The sequence below is a fragment of the Melanotaenia boesemani genome, chromosome 22 (assembly GCF_017639745.1).
Source record: "Melanotaenia boesemani isolate fMelBoe1 chromosome 22, fMelBoe1.pri, whole genome shotgun sequence".
Classification (NCBI taxonomy): domain Eukaryota; kingdom Metazoa; phylum Chordata; class Actinopteri; order Atheriniformes; family Melanotaeniidae; genus Melanotaenia; species Melanotaenia boesemani.
The window spans coordinates 14,203,068-14,217,651 of NC_055703.1; the positions used below are offsets into that span (position 1 = coordinate 14,203,068).

Below are 14,584 nucleotides of genomic sequence, written 5' to 3' on the forward strand. Positions count from 1 at the left end.
TGAAAACCAACGATCAAACTTCTCCAAGCTTCCGCTTACAGAGAGGCACCAGACAGGGCTGTCCACTCTCCCCCTCACTTTTTGCCATTTTCATAGAGCCGTTAGCAGCTGCTATTAGACAAAATATAGAAATTAAAGGAATCCAGGGCAAAAATATAGAACATAAAATAAGTCTTTATGCAGATGATGTATTACTCTTCCTTCAGAACTCACAAACATCACTCTCTCAGACAATCACGGTTATTAATAAGTTCTCATCAATATCTGATTATTCTATTAACTGGTCTAAGACTACAGCCATGTCCATCAACTGTGACCTACAAAACATCCCTAATATCAAAATACAGACAGGAAACATTAGATATTTAGGTATAAATATTTCCCCCAGATTATCAGATTTAACAAAATTAAACTATGTTCAGCTACTAAAAACAATAGAAGATGATCTCTTACGGTGGAGGCGCTTACCCATCTCAATAATGGGGAGAGTTGCCACCATTAAGATGATGATCCTACCTAAAGTTAATTATTTATTTTCAATGATACCCACTAAACCCTCCACCAGTTGGTTTAAATCTCTGGACTCTTTCATATCCAAGTTTCTTTGGAAAAACAAGCCGTCACGTATCAGTCTTAAAACCTTACAGCAGACTAAAGATAGAGGAGGACTGGACCTACCAAACTTTAATAACTACTTTATAGCTAACAGGCTGCAGTACATCTCCAAGTGGCTCAAACCCAGTTATCTGGATGAGCCGTGGCTAGATGTGGAGCAGGCTTTGTGTGAGGACTTAGTCATCTCTGACCTGCCGTTCATCAGCTCAACCATTAAACCATATAAGTGCTTTAAAAGCCTTAACATCCGTTTTTCCTTAATGGCTTGGTGGGAATTCTGTAAGATAACCAGATCTTCCCTCTTTCCATGTAGACTTACACCCATCTGGAACAACCCTGACATCCTGCAGAACAAAAAGATGATAAACTTCACTCAATGGAAGACTAAAGGAATACAACAGTTAGGACAGATAATAGAAAATGGAAACTTTGTATCTTTCAACACAATTGTCTCACAGTATGGAATCAACAGCAATAAATTCTTAGAGTACCACCAACTAAAATCAATTATATGTAAGAAGTATACCCCTGTACAGTTAGACTTGCAGCTTCCTGTCAGAATAGCAGAATTCCTGAATCATAATACTCCAAAATTATTATCAAAAATATATAGATTACTTGCAAAGCTAGAAGACAGGATATCTCTCCCGACTTCAAAATGGGAAGATGATTTATCTAATAACTTTGATCAGAAAAGATGGTCACAAATATGTTTAAACACGTTTAAAATGACTCAGAATTCAAATATACAACTAATACAATTCAAAATTCTCCATAGAACTCATTATACAGGACACAGGATGTTCAGGATGGGCCTTTCACCATCAGATATCTGCCCACACTGCTCTGAGAACACCTCTGATAGCTACATCCATGCGCTGTGGTCCTGCACACCTGTCCAAAGGTTCTGGATTAAGGTGTGTGAAGATCTCTCAAAATGGTTTAAAACTAGTTTTCCTGCAAACCCCACACTTTGCCTACTGGGCGACCTGGGTGACACCAACATAGGAATACACTCCATAAACTTGGTCCTCGCAGTCTTATGCATCGCAAAGAAAACTATTCTTGTGAACTGGAAAGATAAGAATAATTTGTCTATCCAGCAGTTTAGAAATCTCCTGTTAGATCACATCAGCATTGAGACAATGTCTGCCTCCTCCAGGAACCAGTCAGATGACTTTCATTCCCTCTGGTCCCCTGTGACTGGCTACATCACTTAATGTAGGTGGAGGATTGCGGCTTCGCTGGGATGGGGGCGGATGTGGGTGGGGGGTCCCTGGTGGCTTCAGGTCTCCGGTTGTCTCCTGGGTGGGGATCTAGGCTGCTCCGCTGCTGGGTCGGCTGGGGGTTCCGGTCTGGGCGGGCGGCATTGGGTGGGCCCCGGGGTGGGGCTGCCTCGTGGCGGTGGGGGGTGGCTGCCGGGGTGCCTGGGTCGGTGTCCGTCGGCCCCTGGCCGGGTGGCCGGTCGGGCCCGGGGTGGGCCGGGTGGGGGCCCCGGGCTCTGGGGCGTCGGGTCTCCCCCCGCTCCTGGGGGTGGGGGGTCTGCCGCTGCTGGGGGGGGCTGGGCCCGTCCGGATGTGCCGTGCCGGGGGTTGGTCCGTGCCCTGGTGCTTGGTCGCAGCCCCGGAACCTGGGTGGGGGTGTGTTTGTGTGTGGGTGTGTGTGTGTGTGTGTCTGTGGGTATGCTGGTGTGTGGGTGGGTGTAGAGGGACGTGTGTGCCGTATGTGTGTGTGGGTGTGTATGAAGGTCTGGGTGTGTGCGGGTATGTGTGTGTGTGAGTAGTGTGCGGGTGTGTGTGTGGAGGTCTATGTGGGATGTGGGTGTGTGTGAAGGTATGTATATATGAGTGTGTGCACGTGGAGGTCGAGGTGTGTGTGGAGGAGTGAAGGAGTGGGTGGAGGCGTGAGTATGTATGGAGGTGCTTGTGTGTATATGCAGGTATGTATGTGAGTGTGTGTGTAGTGGTGTATGTGTATGGAGGGGTATGAGAGTGTGTGTGTATGTGGGCACCGGTGTGTGTGTTTATAGGTATGTGCGTGACGTGTGTGTGTGGAGGTATGTGCACGTATTGAGGTGTTGGTATATAGAGGTGTGTGAGAGTGTGTGTGAGTGGCTGGGGAGAAAAAAAAAAAAAAAAAAAAAAAAAAAAGGGAGTGTGTGCGTTTGCAGGGGGTTAGGACGTGTCCTCTGGGGGGCGCCCTGGCTGGGTGTTGGGGGCGGGGGCCTGGGGTTCCCTTCCTTCGCCTCGCCCCCCTCCCACTCAGAAAGAGGAAAGTGGCCCCTTGGGCTGGTGGCTGGCCCCTGGGGGGGTTCGTGGCGTGCCTGGGTTGGGGTGCCTGCTCTGGGCCTGTGACGCCCTTCGGGGCAGGCGGGGGACGGGGGCGCCCTAAGCCACTGGCGGGTCGTCTTCCAGGGGGGAGGCTTACCCCCCTCTGGACCTACATCTCCTGACCCCTCCCCTCCCCACTCTTCACTACATACACAGGTAGGGCCGTGGGGGGTGTGCTTGTTGCGCTGGGCGGGGCAGGGGGGGTCATCATAGTGGCCCCGTTGCTTCGCCGAGCGGCAGCATGCCTCCCAGCTTTTAATTCCACTTAGTCACTGAGCACAAATAACATTTGCAACATACAAACACGTTTTGGGGGGTGGAACATGCGAGGTCAGGTGGGTGGGACTGCTCAGGTGGCCCCACCCCCTCCTCAATGCAGTTACTGCCCCCCAATTTTAACCCTCTTTTTTTAATTGCAAACAGCACATAATATATTCCCTCACTAGTGGGGGAGGGAGGGGCGATGGGGTCTTCAAGCGCCCCTGTCTCCATGGATGGCCCGGGGGCGGGGCGGGCCGGGTGGCCTGTCGCGTTGGCCCGGGGCGTGGGCGGGCTGTCCCGGGGGGTTTGGCTGCTGGCCCTGGGGGGAAGGTGCTGTTTTGGGGGTGGGGAGTGGGGGACTGGGGCGGGGTGGGGGGGGGTGGGGGCCTGGCTCGTGTCTCCTCGCCTCCTGGCTGGGGCTGTCCCCCCGCGGCGTGGGGTGGCGGGAGGATGGTGGTGGGGGGATGGTGTTTGTTTGTGTGTGTGTGTGTATGTGGGGGGGGGGGGGAAGAGAGTGGTGTGTGTGTGGGGGGATGGGTGGTGGAGGGATGGTGTGTGTGTGTGGGAGGGTGGGGTGTGTGGAGGTGGATGTGTGGTGTGTGGGAGGGGGGGTGGTGTGGGTGTGGGAGGATGAATGGTGGAGGGATGATGTATGTGGGGGAGGATGGGGTATGTGTGGGAGAATGTATGGTGCAGGGAGGGGGAGTGTGTGGGAGGATGGATGGTGGAAGAATGGTGTGTGTGCAGGAGGATGGATGGTGTATGGGAGGGAGGATGGTGTGTGTGTGGGGGAGTGGTGTATGTTTGGGAGAGTGGGTGATGGAGGGGTGGTGTGTGTGTGTGTGTGGGAGGATGGGGTACGTGAAGGTGGATGTTTGGTGTAGGAGAGGGAGGACGGTGTATGTGTAGGAGAATGAGTGGTGGAGGGATGATGTGTGTGTGGGAGGATGGGGTAGGTGTGGGAGAGTGTATGGTGGAAGGATGGTGAGTGTGTGGGAGGATGGATGGTGGAAGGATGGCGTGTGTGTGGAAGGATGGATGGTGGAAGGATGGTGTGTGTGTGTGGGAGGACAGAGTATGTAAGGGTTGGATGGTGTATGTGTGGGAGGATGAATGGAGGAGTGGAAGGAGAGTGTGTGTGTTTGTGTGTGTTGGTCTGGGGGGGGGGGGCAGGACTGGTTCTCGGGGTGTGCGGCTGGGCGCTGGGGTGTGGGGCTGGCCTCTGGCGGTGGCCGTCTGGGCGGGCCGGGGTCCCCCCGGGTGGCGTGCTGGCCCTTGGCCTGTGGGGGTGGGGGGTGTCCCTGCGCTCCTGGGCCCGGGCCCTCTGCCCCGTCTGTCCCGGGCGGCCGGTGCCCGGGGGGGTCGGGGACTGCTGGCCTCGGCCTGCCGGGGCCGGTGCCCTGTGTCCGCGGGGCGGCTCCTGCTGGGGTCTCCTGCTGCTGCCTTCCTGGGCGGGCGAGTGGTCGTCTCTGTGGACCGGTCGGGATCTGTTGCCTGCGGGGGGGCTGGTGGCCTGGGTCTCGGGACCGCTGGCCTGACTCTGGCCTCTGTTCAAGTGAGGTGGCATCTGCATGATCACTCTGCATGGTCACTCCTTCCTGAACGTCTCCACACAGTCTTTGCGTCGCCATGTGGCCGAGTTCTCCAGCATATCCACACAGGTTTCTCTGCGCGTGTTCTTGAATACAGCAGTTTCACTTATATCTATTATTATATTTTTTTTTCTTTTTTTTTTATTATTTCTGTTCTTATTATTATTATTACTCTTACTCTTATTATTATTACTACTACTATTATTATTATTACTATTATTGTGATTATTATTATTGTTACTATTATCAACTAGTTGTGTAATGACCTACTGGCCAGGATGATCTTAGCTATATATGTTGCAAGTAGTATGGATTACATGGTTTTCTGTATAATGTTTTAAGTCCCCACCCGCACTCCCCACACCCTTTCTGTCCCTCTCTCTCCCCTCCCTCTTCTCTCTACTTTCTTTTCTATCTCTCTCTCTCTCTGTCCCCTCCGGTCGAGTCCAGCATTAAGAGTCTGATTTAATAAAGTTTTTCATGTCATCAAGAGGGACTTTATACATGTAGTATAAATCCCTGCTTGATAGAGTAAAATTGCCCAGCACCAGACAGCAGCCAGACAATCATTCTGTTTGCAACGATGCTGGACAAGACAAGTTAAAAAAAAAAAAAAAAAAAAAAAAAAAAAAAAAAAAAAATGATACTGCTCTCCTAAGGGCCAATTACTAATAAAAGTGGATGCATTCTCATAATACCTCTGAGACTGAAGCCAACTAATGCATACTATAGAGTTAACAAAGTTCCTTAAATTGGAGCTAAAATGTGAAGACCACTTTCCGGGTTGCGGAGTGTGGAGTTAAAAACAAAATCATGCCCTGACCTGTACTCCTACACAACACAAAGGGGCATGTTTTAAAATGTTTCCAGCTGCATAAAACTGACTCATCATGTTGGAAAGCCTGCAGTCACCCACAAAGTCCCTGAACTGAACTTCCAGCAGGTTTGGCATGCGGAGTTTAAACCAGCTGTAAATCTTAATGGGCTTTTGCTTCCTTGCCAGGCTAACAACTAAAAGCTTCACCACTAATTTTGTTTTTTTTTTTTTTCTTCTTTTTTTTTTTAATCAAAAACTAGATTAACCCTCAAATGTCTGGGTGCAGGGTTATGGTGTGCTGTCCATTGATCATTGCTACAAACAACATTTATATACACCTATGATATTTTTCTTCTTATTTGCAGCTAATCAATAATTCTATTAAAATTCTTTAGACATCTTTTCTGTCGTTTTGTTTGTTTTTGCACAAAAGTTGAGCAACTCTGAGCACTGTGTGACTGCAAGCAAGTATATGTGTATGTGTGTGTGCAGTATAAAAGTGTGATTGTGTGCTGGCACCCAGCTGCAGCAGCCTCATTCATGCATGTGTCATCTTGTCCAGAGAAGCCAGTATAAGGTTTCTAGACATTGTCAGAGCAGGTGCAATGAATTATTTTCCTCAGTCATGTCTTTTTTTAAAAGCTTTCCTCTGTAACCTCCCACCTTTGGCTCCTTTCTTTCTCTTTTCCAGCCTCACGGCAAGATTTTGACTTATCTTAACTGTAATGTGACACTGAAGAGGTTTACTCTCTGGGTTTCAGAGCTTGATTAGTGCAGAGCTTCACTGTCTGCATCTCTGGGCCAGGAAGAGGGTTTGGTGTCAGGACTATCGTCATCAAGACCCATGTGGTTTAAGAATTTGCAGAAGTTGATCAGTTGATTCACGACTCAAGTCTCTTAGTTCATTATGTTTCTAAGAAAAGGGAAGTGCAATAACCACAGTGCTATGAAGGTGTGTCAGGGAGACCAATGTCTGCCACAGAAAAGATGATTTGTGGTTACATGCATACAGTGCAGATAGTAACTCAAAACAGTTTTTGATGAAATTAACATCAGTGTTCTCAGAACTGTTTTTCACACAGGACTCTTATCTTTTGTAAGTGGTTTAGTTGTGGCTTAGAAAATTTCCATGCAAATTACATCCTGTGACACTTGGAGTACAGCACGCTTTGAAAAGCTGAAAAAAAAAAATATTCACCAAAGTCACTGCCAGGAACAACAAAGTAAATAAGTGAAGGTATTCAGGTTCACATGGTTTGCTGTAGTTCATGTCTTGTCATCATCATCCTATCTTCCTGTTGTTGTTTGAACACATAATCATTCAGCTTTGGTGCCAAACTGCACTGAGTGAAATGTACTATTTTATGCACACAACACAGCAGAGATACATACTGTACAGGGACCAGCACATTAAAGCATAAGAGAGCATGCGACACACAACATGCAACAAACTGGCTGTGTATGATGATGTATGAGGTACAGTATATTTCAGCTCTACTGATGGATGTAATTGCAAGACTAGTGTTACATAGGTCACTGCAGAGGTCTTGTCTCTCCCTTGATCCAATTAAGTAGTGAAATTAACAACAATGAGATAGCACACCTCCCTGACCCCAGTTGGATTTGTTTCAACTGAGCTTCAGAGTTTCAGCTGAGGCCATTCACGATTCTCTTATTCACTAAAGGCAGACAAAAAAAAAAAAAAAAAAAAGCGCTGCTCTCTTCACACCTCTGCTTACCCTTGAAGATGAATGGGAAGCACTGTAAGCTGCAGTTTGCATGATTACTAAATGAACATTAGGCTCCTGTAATAACACATAAATGTATTTTTACCTAAAAGTCTTAATAGAAAATACATCACAACAGTATAAATAACTACTGGAAATTATAGAAATTCAAAGTGAATGTTACAAAAGTCAGCATCCAGTCCAACTGACACAAAATGTATCAGAACACCTATAAGAACAGTCAATGTGGAGTCAAAGTCAAAGTTTCCTTATGAGCGTTGATGATCGCTGTAAAAAAGCATAAAGAGATGAAGCAGACGGCTGCGACAGAGAACGTGTTAGACGTTTGTCTAGACAGCAAGCAAGATCCTTCCCGTCATTGTTGGTTGGCATTGAGGGTCTGCAAAACAGGAAATAATGCCTGAGTGAAAACATAGAGCTATGAACATTAGAAAGTCCAAGACACATAAAGCAACATGCAGCATTTGGGTGTTGAAATCAGATATAGTATGAGGGTTTTGACAAAGTACAGCTGGCAGGGTTCATTCCCCTTTAGTAAATGTTTTTATTACATAAATGTATTACACCTACAACCACTGAGGGCCATGGTATCTGTTACTAAAAATATATAGCAGGTTTTCCAGGAAATGTAATATAAATTAGCCGTTTTAACAGAACAAAAGATGCAATAAATATCAGTCATGATATATCCTTTAAGTTGAACATAATTTCAAACGATGGATTTAGTTTTAACGTGTAGTGTACTTAACAGTCTCTTACGCCATCCTGTGGATAAAGTATTTAGTTACATTCTTAATGTAGATGATTTATAGAAGGTTTTACATTAAGGGAAAAGTTATGTTTTTCTCTGAAATAATGACATAATTTAACATTAAAACATTTTTGTTTAGTCGTTCTGGATTAATGAGATCATTTCAGTAAAAGAACAATTTTCTTTCTTTCTTTCTTTCTTTCTTTCTTTCTTTCTTTCTTTCTTTCTTTCTTTCTTCCTTCCTTCCTTCCTTCCTTCCTTCCTTCCTTCCTTCCTTCCTTCCTTTTTTCAGCTTAGTCTGACTCAGACTAAGATGGTTTCAACCAAAATAACAATGAAATCCCCCTAAAGCTATGAGCACTGAGAACAACTGGCTAATCCGTCTATGGCTGTACACGTTTTCAAAACTTTAGCTGTGACAAAATCCGAAATCAGACTGAAATATTATGATTGCACAGAGCAGATTCTTTCTCCATATTTCCTGGATAAGAAGATGTGCTGGAATCTTATACAGTCTATGGCTTGAACCATAGGCTGGAACAAGAAATACATTTCTTACCTACTCGGCTTCCTTCGACACAGTCACGTGATCTGTCTCATACATGTCCCTGGTTGGTTATTAGTGTGGAGGAGTAAAAAATAGTTATTTCTTTGTTAACTACTTTGCTTAGATTGAAAAGCAGACATGGAAATCGGGACTGAAATAAGCAAGAAAATAAGAGTGAGTAACAATGCATTTTGAGTCTAGGTTGTTAGGCCAGTTTACAGTAACGTAAAAGAGCCGTCACTAGCTTATTAGCTTGCTAGCTTAACGGTGTCTGCCGAGCAGAAACTGTTATTATTTGCAAGGCCGAGGATTTCATACTTAGTTTCATAAAGTGCCTAATAGGCAGGTTTGTAGACTTGTTAGTTTCATTTAAACTGATGTAAGCATAATCTATTGCTGTGTGAAACAGTGAGCAACACATTGTGTTTTTATGACTGATATCAGCGTAGCTAGCATGCTATACATATGTACGGACTACATTATTTGACGTATACATCTGATCTGTCTTAGGCTGCTATCAAAGGCAAACTTCAAGAGCTTGGTGCATATATCGGTAAGCGCATAAAACTCAACCGGTGCCTCAGGAATGGTAGTGTATGATCCAACCTAACATTCTTTATTTGTTTCTTATCTCTTTAAGATGAGGAGCTACCTGACTATATCATGGTAATGGTAGCAAACAAGAAAACCCCCCAACAGATGACTGACGATCTCTCTCTGTTCCTTGGAAACAACACTGTTAAGTTCACAGCTTGGTACGATCGAAGCAGAGACCTATTTTTCTTTGTTTTCTTGTGTTATTTATTTATTTGAACTAATAATAGCAATAGCACAAATGATTGTGAATGGAACAAATCATTTGTTGCTTTTCTTCAGGTTACATGGTGTCCTGGAGAAATTAAGATCTGTTGCTGGAGGTAAGTTAGGCTTTGCTAAATCCAAACAAGAATTTCTACATTTTTTTTTACTTATGTCATGATATTACATTGTTTTATAAATGAGATATAATCCATATTTTTTTCTGCTTATCTGCATGTTTTTTAGAGCCTGCATCTCTCAGGCAGCTGCAGTCTGACACTGTTACTGTGACTGGAAAGAGTCACCTATCTGTGGGTGAAAACGGCAGAGCAGAGGAGTTGAAGGTGTTGACTGTCTCCAGCTCACGCTCTGATAAGACTGAAGCCCGTGTGTCCAGTTCTGCTCATAATAGCAGGTACAGGAAATTTTTTTGTACTTACATTTTGCATCACAGTGATTAGACATTGATTCTCTTTTATAGTATGCATTTCTTTATTAGGAAAGGGGCCCTGGATAAAGGCGCCTCCCGACTTACCACAACTATTAAGCCCCTAGTAGAGGCCCTCCCCTCAGAGGCTGTTATTGATATCAAACCAGAGATGGATGACGCCCTCTTTGCTGATGAACCTATTGAAATTGGAAACAACCACGGTCGTACACACGGTGCAGCTAGCAAGCCTACCGCTGAAATTTACAGACCCGGCCAAAGCAAGTTTACATCATTTAGCTCTGCAGACATGTGTCGATCCATGGAAGGATCCTCTCACATCAGGCAGCAGGATAGTAGGAGTGGCAGGACCTCCAGAACTGGATCCACCAAGGTGCTGGGAGGTCTTTATAATGTCTGCCTATAATTCTCAGTTTCTGTTGCCAACATGTCAGACTGGTGTGGTGGAGAGTCCATAATGGTAGTATTATGCTTATATGGTACAACAGGAAGAAATGTCACGGAAGCGGAAGGCACCGGTAGCGAGTTCAGTGATTCGGGTGAGCCGGGAAGCAGATGAAGACAGCGATGATGCTGAAGAAGAGGAGACAAGTTACAGTGGCAGAGGCCTGTCCAGCAGAGTCTCTCTCCCTTCCAAACAAGAACGGAAGTCAGTGTCAAAACCTCACATCGTTGTTAAAGATTAATGTTTTTTTCTACATTGTAGAAAAATGCCTTATTTTTTAAATCCTTTTATGATACCCTAGTTCTTAACTACTCTATCTTTTATTTATGGGACTGCCATTAGTCAATAACAAGCATTACTGGCTTTTAACAGTATTGCAATTGTTGTTTCAGACCTACTCTCCCACCTGCCAAGCAAGCCAACAGAAATCTAATACTGAAGGCCATCTCTGAGGCACAAGACTCAATCAGTAAAACTACAGCCTACCCAATAAGTATGTTTCCAACTTCTAAACTGTAAACACACTCTAGTTCAACTTGAGGACATAAAGTTATCTGTTCTGAGTACTGCTGTCTGACATTGACCTTCTCCCGATAGTGCCACAGAGACAGACTGTTCCTGTAGCACCTCGTACTCGCCTAGCCAGCAATGAAGAGATGACTGCAGCCATCCAGTTAGTTCAGGAACACCTCCACAGCCTAGCCCCTCGAGTCCAGACCTACACTAGTGCAGATCTACCTCCCTCCAGATCAACAGGTATGTAGAAAGTTTCATTTGGCTTTAGAGACTTAAATGTTATTTTTAAGTGTTATTCAAAATGACAGCCATGAGTAAATGTATCTTACATCAGAGTTTGTACCTTTTATGTTGTTTTCCTTCCAGCTCCAACCAGATCTTTAGCTTCTCGCCTTCAGTTGGAGAGCAATGACGGAAGAGAGCAGAACGAATATAGTGAGTGCTGCTCCTGCTGACTTTATTTAAGCAGTCAACATAAAGGTTTTGGTGAATTTTCTTTGAAACGTTTGTTAGCATTTTATTCCCATAAAGAAACTTAAACAAAACCCCAAACTTCAATGCCTTTAAAGTTGCTTCATAACATTCTGCTTTATACATTTGTGTTTTTCATTTCTCTAGGTGGAGAAGTCACTACCGGCTGTGAGCCAAAGACATTTGATACACGCTCTTTCATAATGAGTCGCCCGCTGCTGGAAGAATCTCCAGTCCGAAGTCGGCAGCAAGGCCAGTCTGCATTACTTCGAACTGTCCAGGCCAGGTACGCCAAAGTATTATACTCTAACGTTCTCTGAGCTGTTCATTCATATGTCTGTACAGTGATTTGCCACTGCAGGTTTGACGTTTTCTCCATGGTTTTTTCTTAATTTCTGTCTCACACTGGTAGGGAGGGGGGTGACTCTGCCAGCCCCAAGTTCATAGTAACATTAGATGGAGTACCAAGCCCAATGGGTAACCTTGGAGATGGTGATATGGAGCTGGATGATGTGAGACCGCCCACAAAAGTTAATGAGACATCCAGCCATGTCCAAAGAGAGTCCAAACTTGGCATCCTTCATAGGCTTCAAGGAGCAATCGCATCATCAGAAGGTGTGCAGTCGTTCTTCTTTACCTTACCCAGGGATCGAACTTAAGTCATTCACCATATTTTAAAGCTCTCAGTTAGTACACATATTAGTCACTTTACATTATGTTCTGTTTTGACAGATGAAAGGATGGACTTTGAGGTGGAAGAGGAGGATGCCATGCCTGTGAAGAAACAGAAGGTTATGGAGCGCTGCAAGTTCTGGCCAGTTTGTAAAAGTGGAGATGAGTGTGTGTACCATCACCCAACAACACAGTGCAAGTAAGTAGCTGTGTAAAAAGTGGTACAAATGATGATGTTTGGATGCTTTCAAATCAGAATTTATGATTCTCTGTGTTTTGTTTTTCTGAAGGACTTTTCCCAACTGCAAGTTTGGGGATAAATGCCTCTTTGTGCATCCTAATTGTAAATATGATGCCCGCTGTACCAAACCAGACTGTCCCTTTACTCACGTCAGCCGCAGAAACAGTGTTGCTGCACCACCGAGACCAGGTAACCTCTCGCTGATATGCACATCCTGTCTCTGCATATGATAGTCTTGAATCATGTCTGCTGGGCTTTTCTTTCTACCTCACTGATTAGATTCCTAAGGGGGAAAAGGTGCATCCATGTTATACAAGGTGAAAATCTGAATCAGACAATGATACAATAACCCCAAAACAGGCCTGCATTTACACTGGCTTGTCAGTGTTGCAGGCGTAGCAGTTTTAGTGTCATGTTTATGGTAATCTACAATTATTTCAAGAGTATAGAAAGCAAAATCTCAGATCAGTTTAATTTTAACCACTTTACTAATTACAGAACTGCTCTGATAAATCAGGGGAATACACCTTTTAGCTGCTGCCAGTGTCTAACTCATCTATGTGTTCACAGCAGTGCAGCCAGTGCAAACAAGTGTGTGCCGCTTCTTCCCAGAGTGTAAGAAGATGGACTGTCCATTTTATCATCCAAAGGTAAATGCAAGTGTAGCTTTGCCACCATGCTAATACATAAAGGATTTGTTTCTTTAAAACTCAAAAGTATTTTTTACTTTTTCTGCTACAGCCATGTCGCTTCACGACGCAGTGTAAACGAGTCGGATGCACCTTCTACCATCCTACCACAGCTGTGCCTCCAAGACATGCCCTGAAGTGGACAAAAGCACAGAGCAGGTAAACAGTTGCAGCATTCACTGAAATTCACCCATTTTCATTTCCAACATTTTTAGCCTTTGGAGAAAAAAAAATCTGTGTATGGGAATCTTCACCAAACCACAAGGATTAGGCTGAACTAAGTCATGTTAGTTATTAGTTATCGAATTTTGTATTTCTATTTGTTCTCTTAGTTGCTACTTATTTAAATACAAAAAGTATAAACATAGCAAAAGTGCAGCTTGTGAAGTAATGCAGGTTTATGTACTGCACTAACTAAATATTTTCTTTCTGTCTCACAGCTAAGGAGTCCAGAGAGTCTGTCCTAAACTTGTCGGTCAATATTAGAGGGTGTTTGTCTTTGTTTTTCTTTTCTTTCGTTTTTTTGTTTGTTTTTTTTTTTTTTTTGGGAACCTGATTAGCAGAAACTGTTGTTTCCTTTGGGAAAATTTTTAAGAAAAGCGTTTTGTAAGTTGAAAGTTTGAGTTTTTGCTGATGTGCACAAAATATTAAATACTTGCCTACAATGTTTTATATTTATTTCCTGTCGTCATTTGTCTCCTGTTCTTCAAAATGTTGGTTCGTTGGGAAAGTCCTATTTTCAAATGGATGAGATCACGTGCAGAAGTCGCACAGCAGCATAATTCATGCATTGGTACTTAAATTCTGATCTTTTAAATGAAGTTATAAGTTGGTCAGCATTTAAAAAGGTCCAATTAGGCTTTGTTTAGTTGCCCAGGAGCTCTTAAAACAGAAGCACCATGCTATGACTTTTTAATCCAACTAAAACATGAAAATAGAGACTTCTGAGCTAGTGCTCAATACATAAATGATGGTTAGATGTGTTGCTGGTTTCTAAACATCTTATGTCTGGGATACCTCTTTCTGTCTGTATACATCAGGATTGAGATTTAAACTTAAATACTCGAAGTACTTTTACAAACTGATGGGGACATGTAGAAGATTGGATTATCTACCTGAATGCACTGTTGTCAGCTAATGATAATCTGTCTCAAGTGACAACCTGAAAGTGGCCATTAAATGGAGAAAATTAGACATAACTAAAGTTTTAAAGTCTCGCTACTTCACTTTTGCTTCATTTAATGTTTTTCACAGTTAATCCTCAACTGTAGAGTACTAGTTGGTCGCCGGGTGCGGTGGCGCGCGCCTGTAATCCAAGTTACCGGGAGGCTGAGGTTGGTGGATCGTTTGAGTTCAGGAGCTCTGAGTCGCAGCGGACTATGCCGATCAGGTGTCCGTACTAAGTTCGGTATCGATATGGTGGTTCCGGGGGAGCTCGGGACCACCAGGTCGTCTAAGGAGGGGTGTACCGGCCCAGGTCGGAAACGGAGCAGGTGAAAGCCCCCGTGCCGCTCAGTAGTGGGATCGCGCCTGAGAATAGACGCTGCAGCGCAGCCTGAGCAAGACAGCGAGACCCAGTCCTTTTATACTAAACTACTTTCACAACACATACAAAGAGTCACTCGGAAACTTTCTCTGTCCTT

At 44.4% G+C, this 14,584-nt stretch overlaps 1 protein-coding gene across 2 annotated transcripts; it reads left to right on the top strand.

Annotated features, from left to right (window-relative positions):
• Positions 1-8,676: 8,676 nt before the first annotated feature.
• zc3h14 (zinc finger CCCH-type containing 14) lies at positions 8,677-13,613 on the top strand. 2 transcript variants are annotated; one of them, XM_041976613.1, is made up of 17 exons: positions 8,677-8,835; positions 9,172-9,214; positions 9,302-9,416; positions 9,538-9,578; positions 9,706-9,874; positions 9,959-10,280; positions 10,396-10,556; positions 10,745-10,845; positions 10,950-11,108; positions 11,235-11,303; positions 11,487-11,625; positions 11,752-11,954; positions 12,072-12,210; positions 12,302-12,441; positions 12,823-12,902; positions 12,994-13,100; positions 13,382-13,613. In XM_041976613.1, exons 1-17 carry the CDS (start codon positions 8,800-8,802, stop codon positions 13,383-13,385), a joined length of 2,028 nt encoding a protein of 675 aa, XP_041832547.1. In that variant the 5' UTR covers positions 8,677-8,799; the 3' UTR covers positions 13,386-13,613. The 2 variants fall into 2 exon arrangements, with proteins under 2 accessions (XP_041832547.1, XP_041832548.1); XM_041976614.1 differs by having other exon boundaries at positions 12,826-12,902.
• Positions 13,614-14,584: the final 971 nt, after the last annotated feature.